Source organism: Vipera berus, assembly GCF_964194415.1.
Source record: "Vipera berus genome assembly, chromosome: Z".
NCBI classification, from domain to species: domain Eukaryota; kingdom Metazoa; phylum Chordata; class Lepidosauria; order Squamata; family Viperidae; genus Vipera; species Vipera berus.
The window spans coordinates 34,018,451-34,038,144 of record NC_138205.1 but is presented as its reverse complement, the minus strand read 5'-3'; the positions used below and the strand labels follow the sequence as shown (position 1 = coordinate 34,038,144).

Here is a 19,694-nt window from a genome sequence, read left to right as displayed (position 1 = left end):
CACCAGGATCAGTGCTTCTTCGGGGTTGTCAGGGCTCAACGGAAGTTCCAAGATCAGCGCCAGGCTCCAGCTGGAGCTCGGTGTTGATCCTGGCGCTTCTGAGCCCAGAAGAAGCACTGATCAGCTGGAATGTTGCAACATCTCCAGGGTCTTGTGATTTACATTCAGATGCTTGGCAGCTGATTCATATTTATGACTGTCACAGTGTCCCAGGGTCATGTGAAGTGACCAAAACCTGCTGCAACCATCCAGCAGAGAGGGAGGGGAATAAAAACCAAACATCCACCCCACCCCACCCCCACTGCCAATCCTCAAAACAAATGCTCAGAACAATGAAAACCTCGGACAGGAGGAACAGCGCCGCCGGGGAGGCATGCATGTGTCTTGCTCAGGTGTGGCTTGGGGAGCAATTTTTTCAGTGTCATTGTAACTTCGAACAGTCACTAAGCGAACTGTTGTAAGTTGAGGATTATCTGTACTTCATCATTTTTTTCCTTTTTTTGGGTCTGCTTTACAGAGGTAGGTGACATCTCTTTGCTGTCTGTTAAGGATGTCTTTTTGGCTATTTTAGCAAAGGTACTCTGAACCTTGGAAATAGGGGAAATTATGAAATAATATTTTAGCAAAGGTACTCTGAACCTTGGAAATAGGGGGAATTATGAAATAATATTAAATCATCCTCACAGTTGTTATTACAGTTCTTCGCTTCCGCTAGTGTCTCTAGAGTGTTTTTATTGACAGCTCCCCATAAAAGATATTCTGTGATGTATGCTCAGGGTAGTGGGTATAACCACCAAACTTTAGTTTAAACCCATTACTATGAAGGACAGAACGATTTCAGAGAGACTTAATGAATTATTTGTTTCAGCCTTTATTGTAAAGGGAAAAAAGAAGAGAGAAAAAATTGGGAAACCAATGGCATTAACTATGTTTTTGTGATTCCTCCTTATTTTTTTGTACTTGCATGTGTATGTATATGTGTGTATATATGGACAATCATATAAATCTACCATTAATGAATAAGTAAAACTAAATGACTTACTAACATTTCATTGTAACAATTCATCCCCCAAATAATGAAAATGACAAAACATTTAGAAAATTGAGACCCCTGAAATATGCACTTAGTTTTAACATTGATCCCCCCTGATCTTATAATAATGATAAACAGTTAAATCTCTTATAAAAAGAATTCAGAATGGTGGCAGCAATCCATAAAATTTACAAAATATTAGCAGACCAATCTGTAGCAGATAAAAATATGCAAACATACCTGTATAAACAAAATTGTGTTTATTTCATATTGTAGAATTATCTGATATAAATTAGGAATGTTCATCATATGGCTTGGACTACATCGTCCATCATTCATGTTAATTATTTAGGCACCACCTCTGAAGAACATCAGTTTGGAATGACAGATATATATCAGATAATATATGTTTGCTTGACTCAGTCTTCAATCATTAATGTGTATATGTGTGTCTTTACTACCTTGAATTATGTAGAAAAAGGCTGGATAAAATAATAATATAATCTTGGATGACAAAAATTGGGGTATTGACAAAATTTCCATTTATCAGTTACAAGAGGCTACACAATTTGGATCCGCACATATACTATGTTGATACATTACCATATTCTAGATTCTGAGAAAAATTTGATGCATATCCAATTATTAACACCAGTAAAGAACTGGCAGTTATGATTTCATATTGTTGTGTACATAATAATAATTTTAATAATCTATGAACAAATAATAATATACTGTATTTTCAAAGATACTTTTTGCAAAAATTCCTTTGCTTGAAAGCAGTTACTAGTGTCTGTTTTAAAAGCTAGTTTGTTTGTTTGTTTTGGTCCCAAGTCAGTTTTGTTTTGTTTTTGTTTTTATTGAAAAGTTTTTCAATACATTTTATCTTTAACAATCCCTCCCCCCCAACCCCCACCCAACCCTTCCTAGCCCTCCCTAACCCTCCCCCCTCCCCTTTCCCCCTCCCCCATCCCCGACTTCCCAGAGCTAAATACAAGGTATAAAAATAAAAACAATCATAAACAACCATATGCTAACAACAATAAGCTATTAAGTCTATCGCACGCTAGCTCATATAAAATGACTACAAGCAATACTAATATCACATCAAAACTTATACAAATGCTAAATGAAACTTTTTAGTCCCATATTTGTTCTGGATGTAATCAATCCACTTTTTCCACTCCATAATATAACGTTGTTATATTAGTTTTGGGCTGCAAGAGATTCCCCGGCCGAAGTCTTGCAGTTTTCTTGATAAGATTTCATTAATGGTTTGCCACTGCCTCTTTCCTAGGCTTTGTGCCTAAGACAGGTCTAGAACTCATGCTCTCCCAATTTCTAGCTTAGTGCCTTAACCACTACTACACCATCTTTAAATTGATGTTTTTTAGGATAAGAAAATGATTAAATAACACAAGAGGCAGAAAGGTTTAGTGGAATTTTCCTTTACTTTCAAATCAGAGGAATAGACACTGGAGTGGTATATAGAAGAGGAATGGTACATACAAGGAATGGTAACCAACTTTAGAATTCAGATTCTAAGTATAATTTACTCAAGCTACTTAAGAACTTCAGTATGGACAATGACATGGCAAATGTGATTTAATATAAAGAAATGGAATCTGCAGCTTGGGATGCTGGTGTTCAAGATTGCAGTTGCTTTGTCCCACCCTCCCCGTTTCTTTTTTTCTTTGCTTCTTTAATTAAAATGAACTGCATATTTCCAGTCTTCACTTGGTATCTTTTCAGTGGTTTGCTCATTGGGTTATTTTTTTTCCATTCAAATTTTCAACTGCCTTGTATTGTCTCAGAAAAATTGCAGCTAGCAATTTAAAATTATTATGGATGTATGGATAGATGGATATATAAACAGGCGGTTGGGATTCTTTATACTAGTCATTTGGTTTATCCCTAGCCAGTCAAAAACATGTATCTGCCATCTCACATTGGATAAATTTCAGCTGATTTTATGCATGCACCCCCTAAACAAACACTGAAGTCTAAATGGTTCAGGAGAGCCAGAAATTTGGAGATGTGGATTACTCAGTAAAAGCATAAATTCAAGGGTGTTGTGGCAAATGTTGTGAAATAAATTGTAAAGCAGTTTTTCTCAATTTTGGTGGCTTTAAGATGTGCAGACTTCAACTTCCAGAATTTCTCAGCCCGCAATGGTCACTGGGGAATTCTAAGAGTTGAAGTCCACACTTCTTAAAGTCATCAAGGTTGAGAAACACTGCTATAAAGAAGGGCACTGCTATACAGTAATGTTTTTACCTCAGTCTCTGGTGCATCTACGTTTAGATTATTATTATTATTAATCTACATTTAGATCATTTTTATTGTTTTGAACAATTAAATATAACAATATAAAAAAGATGTTGATACTGTGGTCAGAGTACAGAGAAGAGCAACAAAGATGATTAGGGAAATGGAGGCTGAATTGGTTTTGAAAAGTGGTTGCAGGAATTGAGTATATCTAAAGCAGGGGTCTTCAAACTTGGCCCTTTTGTGACTTGTGGACTTCAACTCCCAGAATTCCTCAGCCAGCATGCCTGGCTGAGGAATTCTGGGAGTTGAAGTCCACAAGTCACAAAAGGGCCAAGTTTGAAGACCCCTGATCTAAAGTTTAATGAAATGAAGGAGTAGGGGTGACCTGACAACAGTGTTGTAATATCTAAGGGGTTGTCACAAAGAAGAGGGCGTCAATCTATTTTCCAAAGCACAGGAAAGCAAGACAGGAAGCAATGGATGGAAACTAATGAAGGAAAGAAGCAACCCAGAACTAAGGAGAAATTTCCTAACAATGAGAACAATTAATCAGTGGACTGGCTTACATTCAGAAGTTATTGGTGCTCCCTCACTGCAGGTTTTTATAGATAACTATTTGGATAACTATTTGTCTCAAATGATATAGGGTTTCCTGCTTGAGCAGAGGGGTTGAATTAGAAGACTTTCCTGGTCCCTTCCAATTCTGTTACTCTTTTCTATTTGTGGTACTGGAAAAGGATCAGAAACTGTATAGTGGGAAAAGATTTAACTCTTCTTCTCTATGGCTGTGTTGCTCCACATGTTTTTGGTAATGCTTCTTAGTTTTAGTGAGGTAGGATTTCTTTTGAACTGCAAACAGCAGTTCTGGGTAAGGGAATTGCAAAGGTTATGTATTGTAGAAACATACATGTGGAGTTAACAATAACAATAATAGAATTGGAAGGGATCTTTGAGGTCTTCTAGTCCAACCCCCTGCTCAGGCAGGAAATCCTATACCATTTCAGACAAATGGCTGTCCAGTCTCTTTTTAAAAACTTCCAGTGTTGGAGCATTCACAGCTTGTGGAAGAAGGTTGTTCCACTAATTAATTGTTCTAACTGTCAGGAAATTTCTCCTTAGTTTTAGGTTGCTTCTCTCTTTGGTTAGTTTCCATCCATTCCTTCTTGTCCTGCCTTCAGGTGCTTTGGAGAATAGCTCGACTCCCTCTTCTTTGTGACAACCCCTGAGATATTGGAACACTGCTATCATCTCACCCCTATTCCTTCTCTTCATTAAATTAGACATACCCAATTTTATTAATATGTATACAGTTTGTGCTATTTTTTCATATTCCCCAAGAATGTGCAATAATAATATAAAAACATGACATTCAAACATACAAAATTGGGATGAAAGTAATAATTCAAATATGTGCTGACAAGTATTTGCACCTTAAATACATTTATCATGCTTTCTTGTGCATTTGCAGGTTTGCACATGATATTTGTATGGCAGACAACATTTATTGATTCCCTTATATGACCTGTTCCTGTGCAACTCTCAATGTATAGGTATTTTTTCATTCAGCTGTAGAATTTAGTCTTTTTAACATAATTTGTTAAATAAAAATATTGTAAAAATAGTAGTGTGTTTTGGTAATCAGCAAATATAAAATAACAATAGTAATTACCTCTACAGAAAAATATCCTTGTGGCCATCCTTCAGGTGGCATGGAGCTATAGAGCAGTGACATTTATGAAGACGACCTCAAAAGGAGGAGGAGGGCTGTTGAACCCACAGACATTTATAACTTGAGTTTGCTCTTGTATTTGTGTGACTTTTCACTGATTCCTGATTGTGCTGAGTGAAGAAGAGAAAAAGCGGTCTCTGGATTTAAGAGAAAGACACTTCAGGGAGCTGTCAGGCTAGGTCTCTCTCCTCGTCCCTCAAACGAAAGCCACTTGTAAAACATGGGTATAAACTTACCCAAACAATGTATAGAATGGGGAATGCAGGCTACCAACAAACATTTGGAACAAGTTGGTAGCCTCGTTTGCTGCAGTTAAGAGGCAGATTAGTTCTAAAAGAAAAGATATAAGGTCCCCCAATGTAGAAAAGTGGATTTTTTTTTCATTCCAGCATATTCTTGCATTACATTTTGCTTGGGAGAAGGTTCCAAAACATCCAAAAGAAGAGTAACTGTATGGGTGTGTTTTTTTATTGTAATTATAATACATAATCCCCTTCCTGCCCCAAAGCCCATTTTATTTTCAACTCCAGAGCTTCCTCAAATTGAGACCCTTTTGAATAGGTTGTACTGTGCTGGATAAGAACACTATGGAAGTATATAGGGTTACTGATGTTGACAATCTGCCTTTCAGCCTGAAAGGTATGCTAGAGTTTAACACCCTGCACTGGCCAACTATACTGATAATGTGAGTGGGTAGGATAAAAGCAAATTTTTTGTGCACATATGAAGGGCAAATGTATGACTATGAATTTGCAAAATTAATGATGGATATAGATTGACAATTTCTTTCTCTTAAGGCATCAATCATAAAGACCAAAAGCTTGATAGCTTTATTTCAAGTTTCATTTCCAAAATAAAAGAAGAAAATGTTATGTATCTTCACTAAATTATTCAGTCCTAATCTGTAGCATGATTGCCTATTTAAATTGTTTCTTAGGTGTGTCAAACTTTATGTCCAGAATGATTAGATGAAATCTAATCCCTCTAAATCTAATCCTTTTAAACATCATTATAACTGCTGTGTATAAATGAAATTGTTTCGAGCAATACATTACCAGACAGAAAAATGAAAAGCTATATTGTACCTAATGACATTGCCTCTAGTAGAGTATCTCTATTTCTGTACTAGTCTTTGTTTGAAGTGGTACAACTTCTGTTCTTCATTGTCTTTCTGTCTTGATTCACAATACTCATCAGATTGAAGTAGGATATAGATTTTTTAAGTAAAATAAAAGAATGCTAAATTATAATATGATGAGGTTGGGTTAATTTTGGCTTGCATGTTTGCAAATTTAGTTACTGTAATGTCTTAATTATGGTTTCTGGCTGAGCATGTTTTGTAACTTACCAGTTATGACTTATTAAATAAACCATTCTTAACCAAAGTTTCATTGCAACAAAAACAAAATGCTGATAGTAGATGAGCACATGAAATGTATGGGTTGCACCAATTGCTGACTGATTTGCTAAGGCAATCTAGCACCTGCAGATATGCAGACTCCTGGCTAGTATTGATGTGATTTGTAGTTTAACAGATCTGCAGAAAATCAAGATTGCAGAAGGCATTTCTAAGGTTTAGTTATAAAAGGAGAAACTGTTGTCTAAAATCATGTTGTCTAAAGTTAATATGCAATTATTTCAAATGGAATGTCATATCCTGATTTAATGTCCCTTCAAATGTTTTTAACCAAAGAAACTAGTTATTCTGAAAAATATGCTCAACATCTGATCCAATGCAAAAAAGGTTGTGACTAGTGAGAATAAACGGAGAATGGAAAGTGCTATAAATATCAAAGGTGACAAGGGGAGGCTAAGGCTATCTTTGTCCATTTATTGAACCTCACCTTGTTATTGTCTCCACTTCAAGTGGAAAATATATTTGGATTAATTAAAGTAGCTTAAATTTTAGTATTTAAAAAGAAAGCTGTTATTCTTTCTAGATCTTATTAATTATATACTCTATGTTCAGAAAAATATAATTTGAATTTTATTAATTTCCATGGGAAAGGGGAAAACCAAAAACATAAAGAGATTGCATTAAATTTCAGACATTCTTATGACTTATGCATAAGAAATAAATATTTTGGAATCAAAGATATCAGAATCTCATATCTAGAATAGAGTAAGATAATTAATGAATCCTCTGACTTTAACTCCTTTTGTTCCATAATCAATATACAATTGTTTAGGGTGAAATTTTTTCTTTTCTGATTAAAATTCCTATTTGTTTTACAACTGAAGTTCTGATACACAGTTTATTATCAAACAAACTTTAAATATTAGAACTCATCTTAACTAGTTTTAAACTGTAGATGTTTCAATGTAATGTACATTTTCTTCCTAATTTTTCAGCATATATTTGATTATCTGGAAATATGTTTTTTATTTATTAAGCTTATTGGCTGCTCATCTTACCACAGGATAACTCTGATATGTTATATCTTCCTGGACAATCTATTTACAGATACATTCCTACAGCTGTACTCTTATATTTAAATTCAGCTGTTTATGAAAATAGTAATTGATTTAGCAGGTATTGAGTTTTCAGCTTTAAAAAAAAACCTAACTGAAATTTAACCATTTTATCAGTTTCAGTGTTGTACAATGTTTTTAATGTACAATAAAATAATTAAGCATGTCTCCAATATACAAAAAATAACTGATTTTTTGTAAGCGTTTGATGCAAATTTTCCATATACAATTAATGGCTTATTTGATAAAGAAGAAAAAAAATTAAAATGTTTTAAAAATATTATATTTATCAAATTTATATTGTGTATGAGAGATTCCATCAACACTTAAAAATTAAAGGAAATGAAAATGATTGCTTTATTAATAAAAATAAATTGCATTGGGCTGTTAACCATTAGAGGAAAATGAGATAAATGAGAATTGGTGTTTTCAACTTAACATTCTTATTCTAATGAAGTATCAATTATCCCCAGGTGCTTTGAATTCAGTAGTGTAAGTTAAAGGAAAAATAATAGAAAAGAAGAAAAATGAAATGAAGACAACAGAGAAGATAATTCTGCAATATTCTGAAGTTAATTAGAGGCAATATTTTAATTTCAACAAAAGGGGGAAAGGGAAAAGAGAAAGGCTAATATACTCTTGATAAAATGTAATCATCAAATGTTAAATTATTGTTAGTTCTTTTTGCAATAACTGAATATAGGCAGATTTTCCCATTCTTAAAAATGATTTTGCAAGTTCTTGTTGTTTAATTATTTAGCTATATCTACTGAAATTACTATGCACCTACTGAATCCTTTTCATTCAACACTTAAATTTTCAGTCAGAAAAAGAGCAAAGCCTCTTGGTATTTTAAAGACTAATAAATGTGTTGTGACCTAAGTAATATTTCCAGTTGGTTTCTCTCTTTCTCTCTCTCCCCTCTCTCACAAAGACACACACACAAGCACATACATAAACACACAGACACACACAGAATTAGATACAAAAACTACATATGAAAACAAAACAAAATTAATAACATTAAGACTGTTTACTAACTTCATAATAAAAGCATTGTCATGTTTATGAGACAATGTATAATGTAGATATACACTTTTTAAAGTCAAAACAATTATATTAGGAAAAAAATAATGCAGTATTATCATCTAAAAATAAGCCACTGAAATTACAAAATGTTATGTGTGTGCTATTTTTGCAGGCATGTTTAAAATCTGGTGTTTTAAAAGACCATAAGTTCACAAAAGTTATTCAGGGCACCTTGATTATTCAATCTGAAAGATCTAAAAGCATACAGATAAAACGCTATAACTGCAAGCAACTGTATCTCAAGGGAAGAAACAATGTATCAGGGAAATTACTTTAAGATCTTTACCAAGTGGGTAAATTGGTTTGGGAAATGGATTCAAAGGTGATATTAAAATATATTTGTGTACAAACAAAAATAATTTTAAACTACCTTCAGACTGTTTTTTTAAGAAGTTGCTAATTTTAAATATTTCTGTAAACACGTTAGTTTTTGCATGAATTGATTTTTCTGAAATGAAATTTAGGATATAATTTTAGGAGAAGTTCTAATAAAAATATAGTAATAATTGTAAAATCTTTTTTTAAGTAATCGAAGAAGGGCTTATTAGGTTACATTCATATTTGCTAAAAAAATTCGAATTCATTTGTACACCTTAATGTAAAAAAAAATAACGTTTAAGGATTATCTCTGTCTAGCTCCCCATTACTATAAATTTTATTCATCCAATCTCTCCAGAAGATTTAAAAAGATCAAAGCCCCTGATCGCTACCATTTTAGGAGCCCTACTTCGTATTTCTAAAAGCAGAACGGAATTTCAAGGCTGCTGTTCTCTGTAGATCAAATTTCTAGTTCAATTAGAAAATCGATCTCTCCTGCCCACCTTTCACCCTCAATAGTTGTAATGGGATTTTTGGTTAAAGTCATGTTTTGCTTTAAAACAAAACAAAGCAACCTCTGGCAACCTCACTGCGAGTTCATTATAAGGACTCAAGTCTTCCATTCATAAGCCCTGTGCAAATCAAGAATCCAAATGAAAGTTTTACTCTAGCCGGTTTTTTGGAAGAAAGAGCATGCAGCCATTTAAAGGGCCAGCACATTCCGACGATACAAGCTCCCCATCCCCCACTTCCATTTCCCTTCCCCGCCCCTCCCCCTGCCAGTCTCTGGATTGGTGGGTTGTTACTGGCATGCTTTAGTTTAAAGATTTCCATCTCTGCTTGATAATGGTAGGCACCCACATTGCTGAGGGACAGTTGGCGCCTCTTCAGAGGCAACTTAGCTATTGCCGTGACTAAATCCTTTCATTCCATCCCCTCCTCCTTGAGAAGATGGAAGAGCATTAAAAGTGAGGCTGGGGGTGGGGTAGCGGCTAGGAGGGTTGCATCCACCATCTTCTCCTTTGTCCTCCACTCCCTATTCAGAAAAGCTTCCTTGTTCTGCCTGGATCTTGTCGGCTTCTTTCAGCTCGCCAAAGTCGGGTGCGAAGAAAGCCGCGCGATTTTTCTACCTGCGTAGGAACAAGAAAGCCCTAAAGAATTCACGGGACTTTCTTGTATTGTACCGCAACACTAAATAGCGGTCTTTAAAAGCTCTTGGACCATTGCGCAAAATGGGACGTTTCTAGACAGGCGTGCTATCCAACTGGATTGTAAAAAGGGAGATTCAAAGCTGAATTCAAATGTTTTTCGGCGCGCAACACATTTACTTTTCTCCGTCTCGCGGATCAATAAGACCTCTCCGCGGACCTCCCCTTTCTATGCCAACCAAAGCGCCTTTTTCAATAATTGAATTCGCCTCCGCCCCCGAAGATGGATGGGCGCTTCAAGGGGGTGGGGTAGGGTGGGGGAGACAAGGTGCACATGTTGCCTCGCGCGGCATAAGGGTTAAGCGGAAGCGGCTTCCCTCGCCGCCCTTTTGGTTGGTGGAGAAATATATTTTTCAAGATCTTTTACTAATGTCCATTCGTGGAGTGTTTGCGCGCCTATCTCGGAAGCCCTTGCCCCTCCTTTCTTGTCATCCCCCCTTCCTTTTAAAGTATTTGTATTGTTTGATCGGGGAGTAAAGAGTTGATGAAGCAAGAAACCAACCAATCAGCCTTCTCGCCCTACAAATTTAAGGTGCGGAAAAACAGGACAGTCGTTTAAGGCTGAGGCAGTTTGAAGGAACAAGGTATAGGGCAAGTCTAGCGGGGTTTTTTTCATCCATTCCGACGAGAGGAGTGGGAGAACAAGATTTCCCATCTTTCCTCCCATTTTAAACGTCGGTATTTGAGGCGAAAAAGGGGACCTCCGAGCCAAGCCTCTCTTGTGAAAAAACAACACGGTTTTAAGAAATCGCCTTGTGGTTGCAAAGGAACACCGTGGCGTGCCGGTACGGAAATAACTTCCAGACGCTGTCTCTTGCTTGCTTTCGCGCAGAAACTGTATAGGTATTTGCAACTATTTGTTACAAAAGTGAAAAAGCTTTTCCACCTTATTGTTGTGGTCAACACTAAAATGGTGGCACGCGTAAATAAAGATCAACTTGGAAGCAAATGCGATTTCGGCACTCAAGCAGTTTTCTCCTATACCCCAAGTTCCCATTGTACTGGTTTTAGCTCTTGAAGACTCGCGTCTCTCAATTTATATGGGTAAAGGAGGTTCACCTTCACATACCCTTTGTCCCGCGTCACCTATTCCCGCGATTGCATTTGGCCAATCCCTACTTTTTAAAATCCCTTCTCACTAACGTGATCCCAAGCCTGAAAAACAGCAAACAAAAGTCGGGTCTGATGCGCCCACACACTGAGCGCCACCTTCCACCCCCTTCGCTGTCTTTACTTTCTAGGGAAGCAGAACTCCGATTAAGTTTACACCCAGAAAATCTCAACCAAAGAAGCTGGGGGGAGGGTGTGAGAACAGGCCAGAAAAACAGGAGGGGTCTGCGAGGGAGGCTGGGCTGTGGTCCTCCTAGCAGGGAGAGGAAACCAGGAATTAGCGTCCTACGGCTGCGCTTCGCTGAAGAAATGCGCTCGTTTGGAAAAAAATTCTCATCGCAGGAGAACCGATGGAAACTGTAAATAAAAAAACTCAGTAAGGTTGAGAAAAGACAACATGCCTCGGAACAGGAGTATTCTATGTGTAGAAAGGGTGCCCCGCCCCTTTTTTGGCTCCACCACGTGGCTTCCTCTTGCAAACATTTTCACTCATTTTTCCAGGTCGATTTTATTTAGGGGCGGCGCTAAGTCCTGCCTCGCAGTCGGAGACGTCCTTTGCCTCTTTCTCTTGGTGTGCGTGTATGTGTGTGCGCGCGCGCGTGTGCGACACACATGAGTTGCGACTCAAAAGGAGTTGGGGGGCCACTGGAAAAAAAAGAGCCATTTTCCCAAGCCCGCCATACGAACTTGCATCCAAATCAACCGGCCCCATTGATTCAAAACAGGGAACATTTCCCCCCCTTTTCATCTTACATTATCCCCCTCCCCCTTTCCTTCCCTCAGCCAAAATAGCCGGTTTTTCTTACTTTGCTAGGCCCCCAACATAGAATAAGAAACTTTTAAAATATAAAGCAATTGTTAAAAGTTTCGGAAAGCCTACTCATCTCCCTCTCTCCCCACCCGGTGTATGTGAGTTATTTTCTTCCTTCCCTCCCACCTCCCGTGACTCACTCCCGTTTTGGACCTACCCAGCATTTTGTGCAAAACGCATCAGCCATGAACAAGCTGTATATTGGAAACCTCAACGAGAACGTGACTCCGGCGGATCTGGAGAAAGTCTTCAACGACCACAAAATATCCTTCTCTGGCCAGTTCTTGGTGAAGTCTGGCTACGCCTTTGTCGACTGCCCAGATGAGCAATGGGCTATGAAAGCCATCGAAACTTTTTCTGGTAAGCCAATGGATTTATCGCTCGCTCGTTCTGTCTTTTTCATCTCTTTTTTCCCCTTTCCCTCTGGAAGCCTTTGGGATTTTGGAATGAACAATTGTTTTACAAAAAAAAAAAAGCAAACCAGCGTAATTTTATAAAACGCATACTATCACTCAGAACCGCAAATACTAGCGGGCCGGTTTTTTTTTGTGTGTGGAAAGACTCGTAAAACGTGGTGTACAAAGATGCGACCAGGCAGCCACACTTTGCTCGTACTCGTGCTTCCGCCCTTTCTTTCTTTAGCTCTCTGTAGTCATCAATGAAAGTTACTTTCGTTTCGTATTTTCCCTTCAACCACTGGGAGGGGGTCAATCTTTCGATTTCCCCCTCCCACTTTTCTCGAGTATTGAACTAGGTGGCGAGTGTTTTTAACTTGTTGGGCCTACAATTTCTTATCAACTTCCATAGGCTTTCTAGAGGACTCTTGTTTTTATTAACCAGCCAAAATGTCCTCCTCACTTAATAAAGTACCCCTATTCTTCTACTATCATATTACATAAAACAGGCCTTTCCTATAAACAAAATCTCATTTGGCAAACCTTGAATTAATATTCCATTTGTCTGTATGTAGGGGAATGGGTGATTTTTTTTCCCCTTCAGAAAGCAAACCCCCGCCCCATTTTTCCTCCCCAAATTAGTCATCTCTTAACAAATAAACAAAACTCTCCATCACTTTAATATCTTCTTTGGGATCAAAGCTGTCCCACTCTGCGTTCTTTCAATGCCATTTGGGATTTATCAAGCAATTCAGTGTTGTATTTTTGCATTTTAAGCGTGTGTGGTACTTTAGAGTGGGAAGTGGGGAAAAAGGAGGGGAGGTGTTGGACTTTGGCCATTTTGATTTAAACAGGGGTTTCCTGGGGCATGTGATGGGTGTATTAGCCTGAAGGTCGCCATGCTGTTTAGAGATTTGAGACAAGAGAAGCAGACAGAACTAGCAGAGCAACCTAATGTTGACTTTTGCTGAGACCAGATGTTTTGTTCCCTATTTCAAATACCACATCAGAATTCTGGCCCTTTTTAATGTCAGCTTCTTCTCAACTGAATAATGTTTTAATTTATCTTCTTTAAAAAAATGAAAAGATGATATGAATTATCTTGAAAGGCAAGCAAGTTGGACATCGGAATAGGCCTTACCATTCCTGGTTTCTTTCTTTCTTTCCCTGGTGAAACAGATCTTGTAATGTGTAGATGAAAATGAGTTAAATGTTGTCCTTGAAAAAAATCTGTTCATTTTTTTAATCCTATATTCTCCATTTGAAATCCATTAATTTTTTTTAATTAAGAGTAGAAAGATAAGAAGGTCAGGCAGGGGTTTTTATGGTAAAATGCACCTGAATCCTCCCCTCAGTTGAATTAAAACACGAAGAGTAAGGGAAGGAGTAGAAGTTGAGTTATATGACCTTTGATATCCACCTTTTCCTTTTTCAGTATTTTTTTAAAAAAAAGCAAACTTGTGTTTTTAGGCAAAGTGGAGTTGCATGGGAAACAACTTGAGATTGAACACTCAGTCCCTAAAAAACAAAGGTAATCCAGTTATTTGTTTTCTTTGAATTTATCTATGTTGAAATGTGACAGATAAGATAAAATGTGTTAGAAATGCTAAGCTGGTATAAACAAAACTAAGTTGCAAGAAGAATGTATTTACTTGAACTAAATTACTTGAAAAACAAACACTTTTAAAAGCCTTGGTAAACTGGTTGTTTATTTCTTTTTACCCCAAATTACTTTGGATGCATTAAAGAAACAATTAAATTACGGATAGATATTATTACTCTTTATAATCTGTTCTTTGGCTTAAATTGCAAGGGTACTTATGTCAATTTCAACATTCAACTTGCTTGTGCAATGGTGTGTTTTTTTTAAATCAACCTTTTTGATTTTAAATTCTTGTTAAAATTGAGCAAATTAGAAATTTATTGGCCCATTTTTTGGGATATGAAAAAAATATTTGCTTTCTACTTATTTCTGTCAACACTTCATATTTTTGTGTATGTATGTTTTTATGTAGTGTTATTGGATTTTATACGTTTTTGATCTTTTTATTATATTGCTTATCTAGTTTTATTTTGGAAGCTTTCACTAAGTATGTTATAACAAACAGCTTTTTCCTTCAGAAAAAAGTTGGAATTACTCCTTAGTCATATAAATCCTAGAAAGTGAACATAAAATGTACAAAGTATATTAATATTAGAAATTGTGATTCTTTTTTGGGAAGAATCTAATAGGGGGAAAGATAGCTGCCTGTTAATGTAACTCAAAAGATTATTTTTGTGCATGATTGACATCACAATTTCCTGATCTTGTGTTCACACTGATTCTCATACTTCTTGGACTTCCAAACCTTATATAGAATGTATTGTTGGAAAACTAAAAACTAAATGTATTGCTGGAAAACTAAAAATTAAAAAAAACAACAGTTTTCTGAGACATTGCAATAGTTCCAAAATGTGTTTGATTAATTTATTAAACCAGTAGTGTGTATTTAGTATAATGGATGAACAGTAATATTTGTAAACAGTGTTTGTAGCTTAATATACAGAATATGTATGGTGTTAAGGGAGGTCTAACAGAAATACATTCAGGAAGCCAATTCCACTGTGAAAAAAATAAATATTGTGGGGGATTGGTAGCTGGAGGAGGGGGAAGAAAAGGAAGTTTACTCTTGATTATTTTATAATGCTGAAATCAACCAATATATGAAAATTAATCAATTGCAGAACTGTGTACTTAGTGCATTGTCTTCAATGCTTATAAATATAAGAGATAAGTTTTCAAAAAAAAAAATCAAATATTTTCCTAAATTAATATTAACACATCCTTCTCAGTAATTGCAATGTTTGGGTTCAAGGTTTAAAATCTGCCCAAAATTTTAGATTGTATCATTTACTATATGCTAATATTTTATTTATAGATTTCCTTGATACATTTTGAACCCTGTGCTCAAAAATAATGAAGTTTCTATAATGATTTCTTCCAAGATAATTTATATTTAATTCTTATAAAAATAGATTGTTGATTGTACTGGATTGATAGGTGGAGTTTCAAGTATGTGTGAGTGTCTTTTTCAACTTGTCATGGGACTTGATTTTCCTGTTTGGAATAATAACCAGAGGAGGAACTAGTTAATTCAGAATGTTTAGAACAGTCTCAATAATAATGTATCTAGTGAGATATGTTTTCCACCACTTATCAAAACTTATAAATTTTGCCAGTAATTTAGGTAAAGAAATACCTAGGAATAGCTCTCTATATCTTTCAGGTTATCAATATAAAATAAATCACACACTGCTTATTTCATTAAAAAAACATGATTAACATTCTTGAGCCTTGTTCACACTGTTTCCAGATGCATTGAATTGTAGTTCCCAGAATCCCCTTCTGATATGATTCATGCAGGCAGGGAGTTTTAGTTCACTATGTCCGGAAAGTATAGGTTGGGGATGGCTGAATTAGAAAATGAGAAATTCAGCTTGTCTAGGAGAATAGTTTTGGTTAGCTTAAATATTTATTGAATCAGATGCAAAATTGTAAAAAAGAAAGCATTTAGTATATCTTAAAATTTATTAGTATTGAAAGTTATTTTAAAAACCTTTCTTCATTTTATTGAATTGGCTCTTGAAAAGTACAATTTGATTTTACTTATTTTTAAAATTTGTATGCCATTCATTAAAAGAAACAAATTTGAGATCGTATATCTAGCTTAATTAGATAACAAATGCGTTTTGAGGTAAATGTTTTCCTTTTTTATAAATAACTTTTAGGTTATGATAATTTTACTCAATCTTAAATTTTAAAAAAGTTGCATTGATTCAAAAGAACTTTCCCAAGAAAGTGTGCTTTAATTTGCAACTAGAATATGCATAGATTTAGAAAAAGAAGGCTGTGTGTTAGACAGGAGTGCTTTCAGTTCATCATTTATTGAAAGAGAAAAAAAGTTGGAGAAAATTTGCAATTTTGTCTCTAAAAAGCAGCAAAATTCTGTTGGTGAAGGAAAGAGTTAATTCAAACAACCTCAGAGATGTTTTAAGAACTCAAGAATGTTAAAAAATGTTTGGAGGTTAGGGGCGGGGTTGTCTTTCTCTGAAAAGATTGAAGTGGATAGAATTAGAGAGAGGTTGGGGGGAGAAGAACAAATAAGAATGGGTAAAAAAACAAGAGGAGGGGAAATTAAATACAACCATCAAGCAAGCATTCCAAATAAGAGGATTGGAAGAAACTAGCCTAAACAGAATAAATCTTTAAGAATTGAAGTAAAAGAAATGGTTTCAGAAGCATGTTTTTAGCAAATTAGAAATAAGTATGGTTTTAAATCTTGTTGCCTACAAAACGATTTTTAAAATACATCAGGATGTGTGTGTTTGTTTATATACTGATACTTCCTGTTGATAAAATGTTATATAAGTTAGTGAATAATGAAGTTGCCCTGTGGCTTCCATTCTTTTCAAAGCGTGTGGGTCCCATCATGATAGATCTAAAAGAACAATTTTGTCTAAGAAAATCATTTATATAGTAAAAGGTATTCTCTTATTTATCTGCTCATTTATGTTACATTTTTTTAAAAAAATCTTATGTCCTATCTGGACTGCTATGACTCTTGCCAGTTGAGTACCACTGAGCATTTTAAAGATGAATATAAATATTCAAGGTTCTGTAAAAAAAGGGGGATGAAATATTTCAGTGGATGTTTGTGTAATCCTGTATAGCTTCAATTGAAGTTGGTAGAATTTGTGGTGGTCTGTACAGAAAATAAATATGTCCTTTATTAATCCGTTTAGATTATGCCATCTATATTCCATGGTAAAAGTCTTCAGATTTGCAACATAAAGCTTAAAGGAACAATTTACATTTATATTCATTGTGTTCCAATAAAAAGTTTAAGATTACACTTGTTTGCGTCAACTATAATAGCTTCAGCAAAAGGTGAAATATCTTCTTGTTGTTAAAAGCATTCATGCAAATATGTTAAATATATTATTCTATGTTTTTTTCTGTTTTGCTATCTATAGAAACCTTTGCAGGATTTAACTTGTTATCTTTTTGCATAGGCAAGAAATAAGGCCAGTTTATGAACTGAATTAGCTTGTAGTAATAAACTTTAAATAAAAGCAAGCAAGATAAAAATTATATATGGACTTTGCATGTATGTACTATGAATTGGTTCCAAGTCCAAGAATTTAAGGGACAGCTGAATGCTGACTTCCCATTGCTGTTCAGAAATAAAATTAAGAATGAACTCTCAAAATAATCCCACTCTGTTATGGAACCAACATGGAAATGTAGGTATGAGAAAGACCCTGAGAAACACAAGTTCCTGGTATAGAAATAAAACATCATGATTTTGTTTGGGATATTGCATGTTTCATATTTTATGCCATTATTGGATATGTGCTAATGTTCCCATGCTTTAGGCATAATAGATCCGCATAAAAGAAACTTCACATATTTTTGGAAAAAAATTGCTTTCTTATTTTTTTAGGTTAAGGATAGACGTCCTATGTCACTTGCAGCAATCAGAATTATGCTGGAGGAATTCATTGGCAAAATGGCTTAATTTTGGTTTGGGAGAGGTTAACAGAGAATAAGACAATTTGCCTTTGAGAGGTCTGCTCCCATACATACCTTTAAAGCCTCCCTAAAACCAATACAAGTTCAGAAAAAGTTGATTGTGTTCTATCTGGGGATTTCACAGGATCATTAGTTAACTTCTGTTAGAGTGTTGTAGTCTTTTTACCCACAGATGTTGCACACCCTGCTTTTGAAAATTTAACAGAAATATATCTCTAATCAGACAGATGAGTTATATTGTACTATAGACATTTGAAGTGCAATCCTGACAAAGTTTACTCAGAAGATAACTTCATGTGAAATTGCAACTTTGCTGAGTTTTTATAATTTTAAGTGTCAAGGGAAGCAAATAGGAAGTTGCAACCTGTTTCATCTAGTTAAAACAGATTTTTTTCACTAGTAAAAAAACCCTTTAGGTTTGAAAAGAAAAAAAGGAAGTTAAATTAGGAAAATAAGTAACTTCATCTAAGGAATAGTGTGTTAACCTGCTCAGATATATGAATATATGTATGTGATCAAATTGCATATGCAAGTATTAAAGACTGGTTGAATTAAAGCATATTTTTCCACCTTGTGCTGAAATCCATTGACCAGCTAAAAGCACTGCCAAGCCTAGACTGGAGAATTAAATGAATGAACATAATTCCTGAGATACAAATGCCTTGAAAAATTGCAAGTTGGAATCCTGTGAAATTGCATTCTTGTAATACGTTTCATATTTGCTGTTCCTTGTTGGTGAAATAATAATAATAGTAATCATCTTCATAGGTGGATTATGAGAGCTTGAACTTCAGAATAAATCTAAAGTAAGAATTGGTATGCATAATGGCTTAGTAATATGACCCATAGATAAAGAATTCTTCACCTCAAATCTTGCTGGTGTCATGATAGAAAAACAATCTTCCTGCTATAATACCAGAGGTGATTACTATGTATTGTTTTAGCTTCAAAAAATTTGTAAGAACTACAACTAAATATAGCACATAAAGTACTGAGTATGTATACCCAGTTAGCTTACAATAAGCCTCACTAAAATGTGTAGGACTTACTAAAGGGAATTACTTGGGTTAATAATGGATTAGACTTTAATGATTTTCAATAGGATAGTAACTTTAATCAATTTTCTGAAGATGTAGAATAACTATAAATTACAAAATTTTATACATAGTAAATAGGAAAATTTCAGCATGTTTTCCAGCATGTAGGCTGCTTCGCATTTTTTAAAAAAATATGCTAATATTCAAGGCCACAGCTTTTATCACTAGAATAATTTATTTGAAATGGTTACCACTCTGATCTAATTACAGTGATGACAGCAACACACAGGTCCCAGTCAATGCATACATGCCATATAAAAAGGTGCAGACACTTAGCATTGGTAGCCAGGTGCTTAAAGCATTTAGCGCTGGTATCCATAATGCTGGTATGCCATAACATAGTCATGTTTCAAACAGTAATACTGAAGAATCATGTAGCATCTTAAAATAGATTCCTTGTCCTTCTTGTGGCGCACCTTGAGATGACTTTGAAACTTTTTAATATCAAAGCATATTATCCTTGGTGTGTGTGTGTGTGTGTGTGTGTTTGTGTGTGTATTGATTGATTTAATTTCAGTTTCTACAGTTTCCAGTGGGCTATTACATGTATGCTAGCAATGAAAGTTGAAGACAAATTCCTCATTAATTA

The 19,694-nt window shown here is 35.3% G+C and overlaps 1 protein-coding gene across 1 annotated transcript in view; it reads left to right on the top strand.

Moving 5' to 3' along the window:
- Positions 1-12,226: 12,226 nt before the first annotated feature.
- Positions 12,227-19,694, top strand: part of IGF2BP1 (insulin like growth factor 2 mRNA binding protein 1) — a gene marked incomplete at its 5' end in the record, with an annotated part of 70,785 nt that continues 63,317 nt past the window's right edge. The window contains 2 exons of the mRNA XM_081343332.1: positions 12,227-12,401; positions 13,907-13,967. Coding sequence (XP_081199458.1) covers positions 12,227-12,401; positions 13,907-13,967 — 236 coding nt within the window. The remainder of the gene's footprint in view (positions 12,402-13,906; positions 13,968-19,694) is intronic.